The sequence below is a fragment of the Mytilus galloprovincialis genome, chromosome 1, assembly GCF_965363235.1.
Source record: "Mytilus galloprovincialis chromosome 1, xbMytGall1.hap1.1, whole genome shotgun sequence".
NCBI lineage: Eukaryota > Metazoa > Mollusca > Bivalvia > Mytilida > Mytilidae > Mytilus > Mytilus galloprovincialis.
The window spans coordinates 110,383,370-110,400,073 of record NC_134838.1 but is presented as its reverse complement, the minus strand read 5'-3'; the positions used below and the strand labels follow the sequence as shown (position 1 = coordinate 110,400,073).

General features: G+C 32.4%; 1 protein-coding gene across 2 annotated transcripts; it reads left to right on the top strand.

Moving 5' to 3' along the window:
- The first annotated feature begins 3,626 nt into the window (after window positions 1–3,626).
- Window positions 3,627–16,283, top strand: LOC143051101 (uncharacterized). 2 transcript variants are annotated; one of them, XR_012970600.1, is made up of 3 exons: window positions 3,627–3,645; window positions 13,976–14,111; window positions 15,661–16,283. XR_012970600.1 is itself a non-coding variant. In XM_076224130.1 (3 exons), exons 1-3 carry the CDS (start codon window positions 8,833–8,835, stop codon window positions 16,196–16,198), a joined length of 681 nt encoding a protein of 226 aa, XP_076080245.1. In that variant the 5' UTR covers window positions 8,687–8,832; the 3' UTR covers window positions 16,199–16,283. The 2 variants fall into 2 exon arrangements, 1 of the variants encoding a protein (XP_076080245.1); XM_076224130.1 differs by lacking the exon at window positions 3,627–3,645 and adding an exon at window positions 8,687–8,839.
- Window positions 16,284–16,704: the final 421 nt, after the last annotated feature.

The following is a 16,704-nucleotide window of genomic DNA, read 5'->3' as shown; positions in this document are numbered from 1 at the left end:
ACATCCGGTGCAGATATATCAGAAATAGATTACTTTTTACACAGTAATATAGACCTACAGCCATCTGAGAGAATAACAGACCATCCAGTAAATGTATCTGACCATCACCCAATACTTCTCCAAATGCAATGCTATTTAACTCAACATGCTCAACAAACATCAAACAATCAGAAACTGAAAATTAAATGGGAAAAATTAGATAAACAACAGTACACGGACATCATTAGCAAGGAGATCATCAAATATTCGGATATGCTAGAAAACGATAATGAGAGCATAGACCAGATCATTAAAGATACAACAAATTTAATGTCTGAAACAGCTAAAAAAGTTAGTAAACAGAAGACCTATGGCAAGAACAAACTAAAATTAAACATCTGGAACAAAGAAATTGCAGACGCATTAAAAGCCAATAAGCAAGCATATAAGATATGGAAGGACAATGGACGTCCAATGAACATCGACCATCCATTAATTATTGAAAAGAAACTGACAAGGAAAACATTTAGGACGGAAATCAGGAACGAAGAGCTACGAAGGAAACATAACGAGAGGAACATCTTAATACACTCAAATAGTGGCGACAAAAATCTCTTCTATAAACTGATACGTAATCAAAGACAAAATGGCAATACCTTCATAAATGACCTAAACGTTGATGGAGAAACTTTTGAAAGAGATGATATCCTATCTGGATGGCATACTCATTTTAACAAACTGGCAATACCAACTGAACATCCATCATTTAATTACCAGCATTTACAACTATGTGAAATGGACTATGATACAATCTTAGAAATAAGTCGCCAATTTACATCAAAAGAAGTAAGCCTGGATATCATTCAAAAAGCTATTAAATCCATAAATAAAGGAAAAGCAGAAGACATATATGGCGTTTCCATAGAACATTATTTATATGGAGGGGACGTATTTTTAAAATTTCTCCATAAACTCATTAATACTATGTTCCAAAAAAGGCTGATTCCTGATTTTATAAAGATGGGTCTATTATCACCAGTTTACAAAAACAAAGGAGATAAATCCTACTCCAAGAACTACCGTGGTATAGTTGTTTTACCAATATTATTGAAAATAATTGAATACATACTACGTGATGATCTAAGAAAACATTCTCTTGATCTACAGTCAGTACTACAGAGAGGCTTCACTGCAAATGCTTCACCACTGAATGCAGCAATAATAGTTGAGGAAGTATATAGAGAATACATGGACAAGAAATCGCCATTTCTTAGGCAGCAATCATTTGATTTTCTGTGGGGGGGGGGGGGGGGGGGGGGGGGGCTATGTTTTTTTTTCTGTACAAACTTTTTTTTCGCGACAAGTCGAAAACAATTTTTTTCTTTCAATTTTAGCATTACATATAGTGGCAGCTGAGGGTGAAACAAACAATTTTTTTTTCTCAGAATCAAAAACAAATTATTTTTTTCTCCAAAAACTGGAAACAAACTTTTTTTTCCAAAAAAAACCATAGCCCCCCCGAAAATCAAATGGTTGCTGCCTTATAGCTCTACTGGATGCGAAATCTACCTTCGATGTTGTGGTCTTAAAAATGCTACTACGGAAAGTACACTTCACCGATGTCAATCCAGCGACTTGGATATTAATTGATGAATAAATAAAGGCAACAGTAGTATACCGCTGTTCAAAACTCATAAATCCATGGACAAAAAACAAAATCGGGGTAACAAACCAAAACCGAGCGAAACGCATTAAATATAAGAGGAGAACAACGACACAACATCGAAACGCAACACACACAGAAACAGACCAATCATCAGACAAAACACCACGAGAATAACAAATGTAACATGAAATACATAAAAACACAGAAGCATGCGTCAAATGGGCAAATGATTATTCAGAAAAGTTTCCAGTCCAACAGGGAGTTAAGCAGGGAGATCTTCTCAGTGCAGATCTGTATAACATATATATTGAAGATTTACTTCATAATTTCGAAAATGTTGCACAGGGATGCACAATTGGAGAAACCTCTGTTAGTGCAATAGCCTGTGCGGATGATGTTGCGTTGATGAGCGAAAATCCAGCAGAACTACAACTTCTCATAAATATAGCTGCTGAATATAGTCAAAACCATCACTATCTACTACAGCCTCAAAAAAGCGCTGTCTTACAAATAGAACCAACTAACCGCAAGAAACAGTCTAAATCAGTTAATTTAACTTTGAACGAAAATCCTATGCCAGTCGTAGACAAATCAGCTCATCTTGGAATTCTTAGATCAACATCTTCAAAAAACTCTCAAAATGAAACCACTGACCAAAACATTACTAAATCTAGGAGAGCCGCCTACAGTCTAATGTCAGCAGGACTGCATGGTGAGAATGGACTTGATCCGATTACCTCACTACATCTGATCAAAACCTTTATACAACCTATTCTTACATACGGATTAGAAGTTATATTACCTACTTCATCAAATTTACTAAAATTAGAAAAGTTCCAAAAACAGCTGCTTAAGAGAATTATGTCTTTACCGATATGTACACCAGATCCGAGTATTTACATCTTATCCGGATTCTTACCTATAGAAGCACAAATCGATCAAAAAGCGCTAATATTATTTTATAATATATGTAGGCAAGACAACTCAAATTTAGAAAAGAAATTGGCTATTAGACAATTATCCATCAAAGACCAATCAAGCAACAGCTGGTTTATTTCAATTAAAAAAATGATATTCAAATATGGACTACCATCTCCGTTACAACTTCTAAACTGTGCGCCAAAAAAGTTTCAATGGAAGAGAACTGTTCAAATTGCTGTTTTTAAATACTGGAAAGAAGCAATAATTTCGTCCGGAAAAAGCTATACGTCTCTACGACATCTTAATATAGACGCATACAATCCTGGGAAATCTCACCATCTTTTGGACATAATTACAACTAATGATCCTACCAGAGAAACAACAAGACTGGCAATTAAATTAAAATTAGTAACCGGCACTTATATCTTACAGAATAAAAGATTTAGATATACAGAAAACGAAACACCGATCTGTAAATTATGCGATCAAGGCAATGAAACTCTCTGTCACTTCCTGTTGGACTGTCAAATTCTAGAACCTATCCGACGAAAATATTTTCACCAGATCGATGAAATATTACAGTTAATATCGAAAGACAATTTTACAACACTTTCCAGTCATGATAAAATCCAAATAATTCTGGACTGCTCGTTGCACTATACTGGACTAAAAGGAAATAGCGAAAATATTGTTAAATTATATGCAATATGCAGGCAAATGTCGTATGCGTTACATATAGCAAGATACCGATCTTTAGACATTAAAAGGAAATGAGGATATTTCTTTGTTATGAACTGATAACATGTTCCGAACATCGACACTCCCGTATTTATACTGTTGTTGTTCCGAGAGCATACCTGTCAAATAGTGTACTGTATATACTCGTATAATGTTGAAATTATTTTAAACATTGCTAATTCAGTGATGCATGGAGGATAATATGAAACATCGATATCTCCGTACTCAAGTGTATTATATAATTACCGATAATGTGTGTAAAATAGTGTAAATAGATGTGGTGGCGGAATATTGACTACTCAAATGAGGTTGTCCCGAAGTGGACGGAGAAAAATTTCCTGGTAAGTAAGGTAATAAGGCTCTCTACATACAATGTTAACAATATGAATAAAACATAATTAATCTACTATTAAACACATGTAAACAATAGACGTATATAAAGTAATATAACAACAACAACAAATACACCTATGGTATACATTGTGGCTTAACTTATAAATTTAACACTTTTAAAAATAAAATGACTTGTAAGAGTTTTTGAATGCAGATATACTTTTTTATTTTTTTAATTTCACTGGACAGTGAATTCCACACTTTTGGACCACTAAAAGAAAGACTTGATTTGTATAATTCTGTATTTGATTTAGGAACAATAAAATTATCCGATGATGAAAGTCGAGTATTGTATGCTTGTTTACTACTTGTAGGCACAATAAGATTGGATAAATATGTTGGTGCCAGTTGGTGTTTTTATTTATACATTTAATAATGATTTGTGGTAAAATATTCTCTTAGGAACAGGAATAATTCCAGATTCCTTAAATAGTTCAATAGATGGTCTACGAATATCGTGTTCGTTTAAAATAATTCTAGCTGCCCTTTTTTGTAATTTTAGTAAACTGTCAACTAAAAACTTGTTACAGTTTCCCCATACTGAACAACAGTAATCAAAATGTGGAAGAATATACGCATTGTAAATAGAATTCGTGCATTGTGATTCAAGTATTTCTTGATTCTTTTTAATAAAGCTAATGAAGAATTAACTTTTTTGATTATATGATTAATTTGATCATACCAAGAAAGAGTTTTGTCAACAAAAATACCCAGGACTTTTTCACAGTGACTTTCATTAATCTTTTGGCCATTAATGGATACATTTAATGTGTCATTACACATCACAGACAGTTTTTGTTTTGAACCTATACACATTGTCTTAGTTTTGACACATTAACTAACATTTTGTTTTCATCAACCCATTAACTACAACTGGCAAATTCAATGTAATGTTTTTTTTCATACTTATTTTCGTATGCAATCGAATGTGGCGTACCATGATTTGGTGGTTTACAACTCAAAACAATTTTCCTTCAAATTAATTTTAACGAACTCTAGCCAGTAGTGTCAGCTTAGAAGGTATATGTGCGTACGTCCTGTTCCCTCGTTGATAGGGATAATCGATAATTTTTAGCATAAAGTCATGCAAAAATATTTTCGCAGCATTGTGTTCAATTACAACCCCCTCCTTTTGAAAATAAATATGGATATGCCCCTAGGATGTACGTTCTGATTTCACTTTATTCAACAATTGACAATATATGTAATGCAATTGAGACATACATTAAATTCCAATTCATATTGTCGTCATTACATATAAATTGAATCAATTGAAAGTGCATATAGTATATTATAGATAGATGATAATTATCAGCCCAAACAATATTTATGTTTTCTTTCAATTTCAACTTTCTTGGAACCGCTGATAATCCACATGAACCGCACATGAGTACATCATAGTGAAATCGACATATATAAACTTACGAAAATTCATTCATAACACAGTCTATTGACCGTTATGGAATATGCGTTTAAATTTCACAGATGGTGGCAGATATGTTCCCAATGTGAACTGCAATCCCGTTCTCATTCACGAATGTGACTTACCGAATTAGACTTATATAGGTGTTTGTACTAACACGAGCAGGATCTGCGTACCCTCCCAAAGCACATAAGATCACACCAATGTTCTGGTGGGGTTCGTGTTGCTCGGTTATTAGATGTTTTGTGTACTATAATTATTTGCCTGTTTTTTGTTTTCATTAGATTTCTATATATATGTTTTGTGTACTATAATTATTTGTCTGTTTTTTTTTGTTTTTTTTTTAGTCATGGCGTTGTCAGTTTACTTTCAACTTAAGAGTTTGAATGTTCCTTTGGTATTTTTCGTCTCCCTTATCAAAGTGCAAAACAACCAAAATGGCTTATCACATTCAAATATTTGAAGAGCATGCATATAGTATAAGATGTATAACAGCATGAAGGGATGCCAGTGTGAGTTTGTAGCTTAAAACAAAGTACTGTCAAATTTCGTTATTACTAGTATTAGAATATATGAAATTTTAGTACATACGTGCAAGGCAGGTAAATGTTTCATTTCAACTATCATCTTTGTTATGTAAAAACTCATCAAATATACTAGGTTTATATATGTGGTACGCCAGACTCTCATTTCGTCTACAAAAGACTCATCAGTGGTGCTTGAACAAAAACTGTTCCAAAGCCGAATCAAATAAAAGATGAAGAACATTGAAAACCAAAAGTTGTGTCAAATACGGCTAGGCCAATTTCTACCCTGGGAAGAAAAACTTCGCGTTCTTGTATTTTTTAACAGTAAATGTACAGAAAATGAATACGTGATAAAACCATGTCCATGAGAAAAATAGACAAAAAATACAAAAAGGGACATTCAAACTCACATGTCGAAAATAAACTAACAACGGTATATTCAAACAACAGTATAAACACACAATATAGAAAACTAAATATTGAGGAACACGAAATCGTGATCTCAGATATCCTGGAAAGGGTAAGCAGATCCTGTGTACATGTGTAAGTACAAATCCGGTGATAAGTCTAATTCGGTTAGTCATAATGATATTCAAGAGAAAGAGAACGGGGTTGTGGTAACGACAATTGGGACATATCAGTAGCAATCTGAAACACATATTGTAAATACCAGTCAACCAACTCGTGATGGCGTCAGTCAAAATTTTCGATTGCATGATCTTAACTTCACTAGTAAGCTATCTTGGTTTAATATCTCTCAAAGAGCAGCAACCCTCTATTAAGGAAATCATGCTAAGTAATACAAGCCCTGGAATATCTTATCAACTGGGAAATATATAATCATTACGCAGGCGCTGCTGGAATGTTGCTACATAGAAATGGTAAGTTCACAATTGGGAAGCTATAATCAACTCGTTTGTCTTAATGATTTGAACTCAGCCTATCCTCATTGTCAATTTCTAGATGTAAGTCAAGAAATGAAGCAAACCTGAATGAATTTTTTAAATACCTTATCTTGAATTCGATGTGATAGATGCATTAAATGTAGTCAATTTGTACTCGAAACACCAAATCGGTACGATAATATAATCGTACTAAAAATGTTTATGACTGTCTTGAATACAACTACTAGTAATTAAGATGATGACTATGTAAACTTATGTATACAACTATGTCAAATATATGTTCCGCCTCAAATCTGCTTCTTTTCTTTAGATATGTGATCTATCCTATACTTTTGTTTTTGATACTGTCATAAAAAGTTATTCTCTAATTCAAGTAAAATGGATTTCTGAATAAACCTCAGCTGAACCTAGATGTTGATGCAACCGAAATATGAGATCATAAAATGAGATCCACAACATAAAAAACGGTGAATATGCATTGTTTTTTTAAATGCAAGCTACAGCATTGGTTCACTACTTTCCATGATGGACTTAGTTTGCTCTTATTGGTAACACCACAACGATACAATCAATCAACTGACAGAGAGAATTAGATTTCCGTGTGACTTAGGATAATTTAATCAATAATTAAGGAATGAGTTCGCCCAAAAGCAGTTTGTAGTGCAGGATATTTATTTCATGTAGAGGTCCATATATTTGTTTGTATCAACGGAGAATTCAATATCCAGCAGTTCTGTTTATGGTTTGTATCTCTACGTTCTAACTGTATGATTGAATAGATTTCAGTGAGCATAATTAGGCTATTCCCCGTTCTGCATAATGTCTAAACTACTGCAAAAAAAAGTGAATCTTTATTATTAAAAATATAAATATGTTTTACACAAACAATTATTCAACCAAACTAGGAAATTCAAATTTCCAGCTTATCAGCTTAGTGTATAACGACCAAAACCTTTGTAAAGAAAATAATATAAAAAGAATATCTTCATTCATCTACTAACTATCGGGGGCAAATTAAAACTTCATTGTTTAACAGCTTTATGCACAATGAGCATATTTTTCTATACTGACGAATAAAATAATCTTTAACTTCTAAAGTGTTTTATATGTATTCGAAAGTTTATGGGTTTTATGATTCCATAAAAGGGAGGTTTCAAAAATGGAACATTTGTTATTTAAAATACTAGATAAGTTGAAAAATATCAGCATCTCTGTTACTTGTAATATATTCTATTTTGAGGAAATTATATTATTGAACTTCAGTAGTATGACTAAATTTGTAATGATACGCGTACGCTCATTATACTGAAAAGTGATAATGTATAATGAAATAATAATATCAAATATGTTTCACAGCAAAATTGTGTGATGGATGGTGTGAGACCATTTATTATAACGATTCCTTTTGTAATGTAGATTCGTATTCATCATGGCAGTCCTTTCGCAACAAAAATTAAGTGGCATTTTACATCCCTGTTCTTTTTTTTTATCAAAAAAAAAAAAAAAAAATAAAATAAAATAAACCGAAACTTTCTTATGCCCTTATCCCCTTCTTCCCAAGATAAACCTGTATCCGAAGCAGGAAATGAAGTATCATATAATTTCCGTTAATCTCTCGCGTCCACTTCCGCTCATTTACATAAAAATTTATTATTTTCTTCAAGGTTGAATCATTGTTTAAGCGTCCGTGCATTTACCCGCGAAATCCAAACTGTATCAAATAAAGGCAACAGTAGTATGCTGCTGTTCAATAGTCATAATTCGAGTAATCAAAAATAAACTCGAGTAACAAAGCAGAACCTAGGAAAACACATCAACTATAAGAGGGAAACGACGGAACAACAGAAACACTGAACTCAACAAAAGCAAACTTCAACATAGCATTAGGTAGAAACGGGCTGTCATATTTCTGAATTGGTACAGGACATTTCAAGAAGAAACAACACGTTGTCGCATGGAATTATAAAATGTTTTGTTTTCAAATTGTTGCAGTACTTTTTATAAGTAAATATTTTTAAAACTGTTCTTTACAATAAAACGATAACCAAAAACCAACAAAAGAGAAGAATAAACTTTTATTTGACACAAAAAGATGTCCAGCATCTACACATATGTTACAGGATATGTAGTGTATAATTTGTTAAGTGAAGTGAAGTGTTACACGGTTGATAATGATTTTGAAGTGTAAAAGTTTCCGTTGTTGGGGTATAAATACCGTCATCCGGATATAAATTATTGTTATACTCAATTACATAAAGTCATGTGGATGGTAAAGGTTAAATGATGGGTAAGACATCTAAATTTTTGTTTGATGAAATATTTATATTTTTACATATTTTGTAATGTATTGCATTTACGCTAATTCAACATAAGGCCGTACAATAATAATGATACTTCATTATAAAAAGCTTTTAAGAGCTAGCTGATATTTTTTCTGTATTTATTTATTGTGCATTATCGCAAAAAAATATATTTTGATAAAAATCACGTGACAGTTAAAAAAAAAATATAGATAGAGTTATATTTCATTAATTACATAATTTTATAAATCGTTGAAACAAAAAAATAGGAATTTTAAGTAAAATTATAGAACACTTTACCTTAGTTCAGACAGAGGATGTATATGATGTTATGTGTTGGCTTTCAGTATTTGTCGCAATACACAAAAAATAGTGTAGGCTAAGTTTGTCGTTTCGTTATGTTGTGGACCATTGTGTTATCAGTTGTTTTTGGTAATTATTTGGGCCGTTGTGCTGTCTGTTGTTATTCGACTTATGGTTCATGGCTGCCATTTCTTCGTATTTTAGTAGAATATAGTTTTACATTCAGTCATTTTTTGTTTTCTAATGTATCACCGCCGATATATTGAGTACAGCGGATTTTTCTACCTGATTTAGTTATAATCTATTTTCCGTAGACCTTGCGATATTCAAAGATTAACAGAAGAGAGTTGAATGCACAAAATGTATTAACATTTTTTTTTTGCACGAGCAACACAACGGGATCCCCATCTTAGTTCAATACCTAATTTGATAGGACTAAAGTTGCTCAATCTTTAGATTTCTTAGTAATGTTTTGTAAATAAGACTTGCCATTTTGTCGTTGTTTTGTTTTGTTTGTTTTTTTTTTTTGCCCCTCGCGTTTTCTGTTTTCTGTTTGTTTTTTGTTTTTCATAGACTTGGAATGATTCAGAGCTTCTCCACATGTTGTAGACACACCTGTCCTTTTTTGATGACTGTGTCTTGTCTTCTGTATATCTTTTGGCAATTTTTTGGCGTTTGCTTACTGTTTCTTAGATATAAACGATTTCAATTTTTTGTTCATCTGGCCCAAAAGGTCATGTGAGCTTTTCTCACCACTTGGCGTTCGTCGTCGTCTGTTTTCGACCGTCGTTAACGTTTACAAAAGTCGTCTTCTCTGAAACTACTTAGCCAAATTTAACCAAACTTGGCCATAAACATCATTCGGGTATCTAGTATACAAATTTTGTCCGAAACAAGGTCTGCCAACCAAGATGACCGACATTGCTGAAAAAAGAACGTACGGGGTAAACTGCAAGATTTGTCTATTATTTTGAAAACCGTTAAAAATAGAGAAAATCTGACTGAGCAAAAATGTTTAGAATGTTGAGCTCTACCAATTGTTTTCTACGTCAAAACTGTTAAACGACTTCTTAAAGGAGTTACTGCCCTTGAATGACAAATTTGATCATGTTGTTTTCAGTTTTGGGCAGCAAAACATGTTCTGCAAACAAGAATATGCCTGGTCAAAATTGTCAGTCGACTCCTTATCAGACTTTTTGTCATTTGCTGAATTTTTTACCATTTTTTTGTGTTTTTGTTTTATATCTTAAAAGTCATAATAGATGGATAAAAATTTGAATAAGCAAAATATCGTTCTAGGCATATATCGGTTTTCTGGAATTTTGTCCCTTTCCAAAATCCTGGATTAGGAAAAGGAGGTCATTGGGGAGCTATCATCTGATTTTTATGGGGGGGAGGGTCGGGATTAAAATGTTCGTCCTTCATTTTTTTAGTTGTAACCTCTGTCCTGCCGGTTTTTTTTTCAATCTATTTGGTCCTGACTTTTTTATATATTAATTGTCTCCAAGTTGACCATCCTGCCTGTTTTTTTAATCAAAACTTGTCCTGTTTTTCTTCAAATTGCATCCTAGCGTCCCAACTAAAATTCAAATGGTAGCTCCCTAAGTAAAACGTGAAAATATTTTAATAATGGTATTCTAAATAACTACATTCAGTTTATGTTTTGTATTTTTGTAAATTGACTTTGATTTTGGTGTAGCACTTTCATTATAACATCCATCAGAAATGGTCAAAGCAAAAACCTGGGAAATCTATTTCTTGAAAAAAAAGGCTCATGTCGTTTTAGTGGTGCATAAATCACTTCTTGTATACATGTATCTCGTATTTTTAAAGAAAAGTTTTAAGGTTGGACTTATATTTCAAATTGAAAACGTAAAGAACTAGAGATTTTAATTTTCTGAAAAAAATGAATCTAAATGTTCTTTCATAGGTGCATTAACCATTTTACTCTCGTATTTGTCCATCAAGATAACATAGCACTTTACACCTGATTTAATCACGCACAATAAAAAAGTATATAAATATATGTCATCCCGGATTTAAGATAATTCGATGTAACAAAGTGTTCATGCATGTGATATATATAGTTACTTCCTCGTCAATGCTAACTTTAAAACTTCCTTGTAAACATGTTAACTACCACATACCTATAAAAAAATGTACAACATCAAAAGTAAAAAAGTAAAAAAGTAAATGAATACAAATATCGAATATTTTGGCTACTATTTATTCTTTACCAGTATGATCTTGACGGCGACTATAGTACGCAAAACACAAAATAGAAAATTAAAAACTGAGCAACAAGATCCCCATCAAAAACTAAGGCTGATCAGAGGTTCTCCGGAAGAGTAAGCTGATCCTGCTCAACATGTGGAACCTGCCGTGTTGCTCATAGTATTACAAACCCGGTAATAAGTCTAAATCAACATGTCACATTTAAGAAAAAGGGCACGGGATTGAAGTTACGACATTAGGAACGTATCCGTTATTATCTGTAATGCCACATCAATCTAGACAGCGAGTAACGTGTGTCGGTTGCAAATGTGACAATATGATGGGCTTAAAAAGTACATATATATATTTATAATTATATTTATGATTATATATTCTCAAAATGTTTATTAAATTGAATAAAATAAATACAGGGGAATATCTAATAAGAAAATCATGACGTCGTAAAAGGTTGTTCAATTGACCGCTACGTTGCATATAACATGTTAACATGCAGACCAGGTGGTGACATGTAGCAATTACAATTAGTTAAAACTGGACATATACATGTATTCTTCAATCATCTTTTTCCAGGTTGGTCAAAACATGTCAACTTAATAGATATTCATACCTGTATCTTTTGATTTAAGACTATAATGGTCGAATTAATAGAAACCTTGACGCTGTTTATATTCTGTATATATACTTATGTATTTTACTGTATGAGAGGAGACCGTCCGTTATGGACACTGGTCCAGACGGGCTTTAATAAACTGCTATTCCAAATAACCATGTGTTGTGTTACACACTTACATTTGCGAAACCGAATACAAGAGAATATATATTTGGGAGTGAAAGGATTCAAAAGTGCATGAACTACAAAAGAATGAGTCTGAGACCATTCTATTATATATACATCATATATTTTTGAATTATTTGAATTTTTGTTATTTTTGCTTTGCGAACCAAAAGGCACGATTGCTTTTTTATTTGCCTGTAATTCACGTACGTTATAACATTTACTAGACCCAAGATATTATATTTCTAACTTAGTCGTTTCGTCATCAATTTAGCCTTCTTAAAATGCATTCTCCCTCTGATTTGTTGAAAAATATATATATATAAAAAAACAAAACCGGTACAGTTCAAACAAAGGTATCATACTTTCTTGATTTAGATCAAAATAGTTAATTATAAAATTTATATTTGTAACATGTAAGAACAAGGAAAAAACTATCACAGAAACGTATTTTTACTCCACGGGGGGGGGGGGGGTGTACCTTCCTATTATTCGGTATACGGGGATGTGCCAAAAATATGGGTCATAATTTTGCGAGATTTTATATAAAAATGACCCTCCTTTTTAATGACATCCTATATTAAAATGCATTTACGTTTCAGTGATTAAACTGTATATTGATTTGGGGTATGATCTACATATCATATATAGATATGCTATTGAGAATCTTACATTATTAATGGTCAATTAATATATTAAATTAAATCGTTTGAAAGTTCACCTTTCAAATAAGCTCCCAAATGAACCCCGGATATTTGTCTCCTGATTTGATTTTCAATAACGTTGAATGATGATGAGTTAGTGCTTATACAAATGTATGTATAAGCATGGGTCAAATTTTAAATATTGTATATAAGTATAGGTCAATCTTTCTTAAATATTTATATAACTATAGGTACTGAATTTCAGTGAATGTTATATTAAAATGGGTACGTTTTTTGAGGAAAAAATGGCACACCCCTACCAAAAAAATATCGAAGTTAGCCCCCCCCCCCCCCCCCCCCCCCCCGTGTTTTACTCTCAACATCCAAATATTTGACTTATCATGATAAAATCAAGGATGTAAGTAACATTCTTGATAGAATCATATTCAAAACAGTGTGGCTGTGGCCATTGATTGACAACCTAAATTATCCCATTGACTGGGACATATTAGGTGAACGTTTGTCTGTAACGACCACTGCTCACTGCTTACTTATTATAGAATTTAAACTGTGGGGTCTCCAAAGGTTTTTATATTAATATTAAAATAATTCGAAAAAATAATCAGGAATAACTTTATGTTTTGATTTATATTATTGATATAAATCAAAACATCGTGTTATTACTGATTATTTGTTCTAATTACTTTATTTAGGTGTTGAGAACCTTTTGTGACCCCCCAGTTTAAGTGTCTTTAACAAGTACATAGTGAGCAGTGGTCGTTACAGACAAACGTTCACCTAATATGTCCCAGTCAATGGGATAATTTAGGTCGTCAATCAATGACCACAGCCACACTGTTTTGAATATGATTCTATCATTAAATTTTTCGATACTATGGAAGTAATATGTAATACTTCCATGATGATAAATAACTCTTAATCTACATAAGCTTACCTGCCTAGTTGTTTTTATTTAGTATTATAATATAGGACTTATTCAAAGGCCTTCGGGGGAGATAAGTAGAGTACTAACTGTTGTTGCTCTTTAAACATTTTCTTTTCATATTATTATTACAAATATTCATGTATTTGTTCAAATGAACATCAGAACGAACAAACCAAAGGTTTACATTTCTTCATTTAAATTTAAATTACTTTTTTCAAAGGGAGGACCGGTGAATTTACAGACTATGAACAATTTTTCTCAGCCAGAAAGGCAGGTATATTTGTTGGTGCAGCACTGTTTGCTGTGGCAGTTATAGTTGTTGTAGTTTCATCAATTTACCAAGCTATAGTCAGACGGTGAGTTTTATTCATATTAAATACACAAGTTCTGTAAGAATGGTAACATCTTTTCACAACTAAAACATGACAAAGCTAAAAATAACTTTTCAAAAAGTGCTTAATGTGAACACACTTGAAGAGTAATGAGCAAGTTCATATCAATATAATTTGTTTTAAATCGGATTTTATGTGAAAAGGTATGGGCGAGCTAAATATATTTATTATTTCTAAAAAAAACTTTGGGACAAAAATAGACAAGACCTTAAACATAGAAACAACAGAGACAATGAAATCACAAAATATAACAATGACTGAAGCATGAGCAACATCAATCACTTTACAAAAAGGTAGACAACTCAAATACACTGGGAATTCAAAAGTTCACTCTCCGTGTTGGTCATTTCAAGAAGAAATCTAGTAATGTATTAAACGAGACATATAGAACATATCTGGGTCATCTTTCACAAATATCTAGTAACTGAAATAAACCATGTTGAGTTCCGTTAAACTCTTTATCATTACAATGTGCAGGTTTACAAGGTTCCTTGTAAGCTTTAGACGAAATCTTAATTAAAATCGCAAGCTTTTGAAAGTCTTCAATTGTGAGATACACTATCTTGATGTAGGCGATACTGGCTGATTGTTGTTACATGAAAATGGAGAGTTCGCAATATGAAATTTGTATGTTATCTCTTTTGTCTTAATAAGATTGAGCTCGCAGTTAATTTCTATAGGTCAATCAAGCTATGAAGCAGATCATTTATCTTTATCTATGTTTTCCTTTATTTTAAGTACATTGGAATAGACGCAATCACAATCAATAAACTCGCCAAACTTTGAATTATTTGATGTGAGGACATCGTCCATATAGCGTGAAGTTAAATATAAGTCTAGATTGTTAGTCTCCTAAAGAAGCTATACCGTTAATATAACAGTAAGAAGATATGGTATGATTGCCAATGAGACAAGTCTTCAATAGAGACCAAGCAATGACACAACCCCGTCTTATTTTAATAACGGAAAAACTAGATTTTAAGTTACTGAGTAACACACATGTCATGAGTGAATATACACTTTAACTTCCAATCCAGTAAACAAAATCAGATTAACGTTTGAAAATGTTTTCTTGGTGCATTACATACAATGTCCCAAACGGTGTTGTTTCTTTTTAGAAATAATAAATTTATTTAGCTCGCTCATGTCTTTTCACAGAAAATCCGATTTAAAACAGATAACATTGCTGACCGTGCGAGGGCTGTATAGCCAGTCAAGGTTATTAATCACTTCAATTATCAACATACACTCAAATATATGTGAGTTCGAAGCCATTTGTCAAAAACGAACAAGTGTGTATCAATGACTGATGGTGAGAATCTTAAATGATGTGGTATAATACTGTATAATGTAACCATCTGCAATCTATACCAACCAGACATGATGTCCCTTTTTAAAAAATAATCCTCCTAATCAACACTTTAGGGGTATTTGACTACACTTTTATTTTTTTTTTATATCCGATGTATTGTACAAATTTTAAATAATTCTTGACCACTATTCTATATTTTAGATGTTGTCCCTCAAAGAAAGATAATCCAAATAAAGTTGAAAAAGCTGTTCCTACGAAAGTCGAAGAAACAAGACGCTCTTTCGAAAACCCTGTTTACTCTCAGGATATTAAAGAAAAGCAAGATATCAATGTACGAATTTCAACAGCGGATGGATATCTGTCCATTGAAAATCATGAATATGAAAATGCAACTCATCTGAAAAAGAGAACTGAATCCGACGCAGATACCGATATAGATTATGAAAATCTCAAAGACAAGAAAATTGATCCTCCGAAGGAAAAAAAGAAGCCTCCAAAGGAAAACAAAACGACTAAAATGGAGAAAGCAAACATTCAAAAAGATAACGATATGAACGGTGTCGAAGAAACAATTGAAACTTACGATAGGCCTCAGGCACCGAAGTCAATTAAGAAAAGGACGTTAGAACATGTTGAAGACGAAGACGAAGATGCACCCGACTATGATGTACCAAAAACATTCACAGAAGACGACGAGGAAACACAAGACTATGATGTTCCAAAATCATTTACTGAATAAAAATTAGGAATACATGTAGAAATCATGATATCATTATTACAATGTTCGTCTTTTCATCACCATGAAATAAAATTGTTGTCTCTCATTCAAAGCTATCTGTATACCTTTGTAAGTTGACAAATCAAGTTTATACAAGTTTTACCGTTTCTGCTGATTCATGTGTACTAAAACACTTCGGAAATGTAGCAAATTTTTTTATGTTAGTTAAAATATGTGTGAATGAAAAATGGACACTTGCTACAAATGTTCCAGGCTCTCATATTTGAGAAATTAAACTGTCTTTTTTTTTCCGATACAAAATATTTGTTTTTAAAGTTTCATAATAATCAATGAAATGATGTTAAGGTTCACAGTTTATTGGCTTTTCTGCAAAACACAGTGTGTCAGTTAATATTATACATCTACAAGCTATTATATTGAAATGTTGTTTGATTGTACCAGTATATAATGGGTTCAAACTTATGCGAGGTCAGCTGATGGATGTATTCAAATTCTACATACACTGA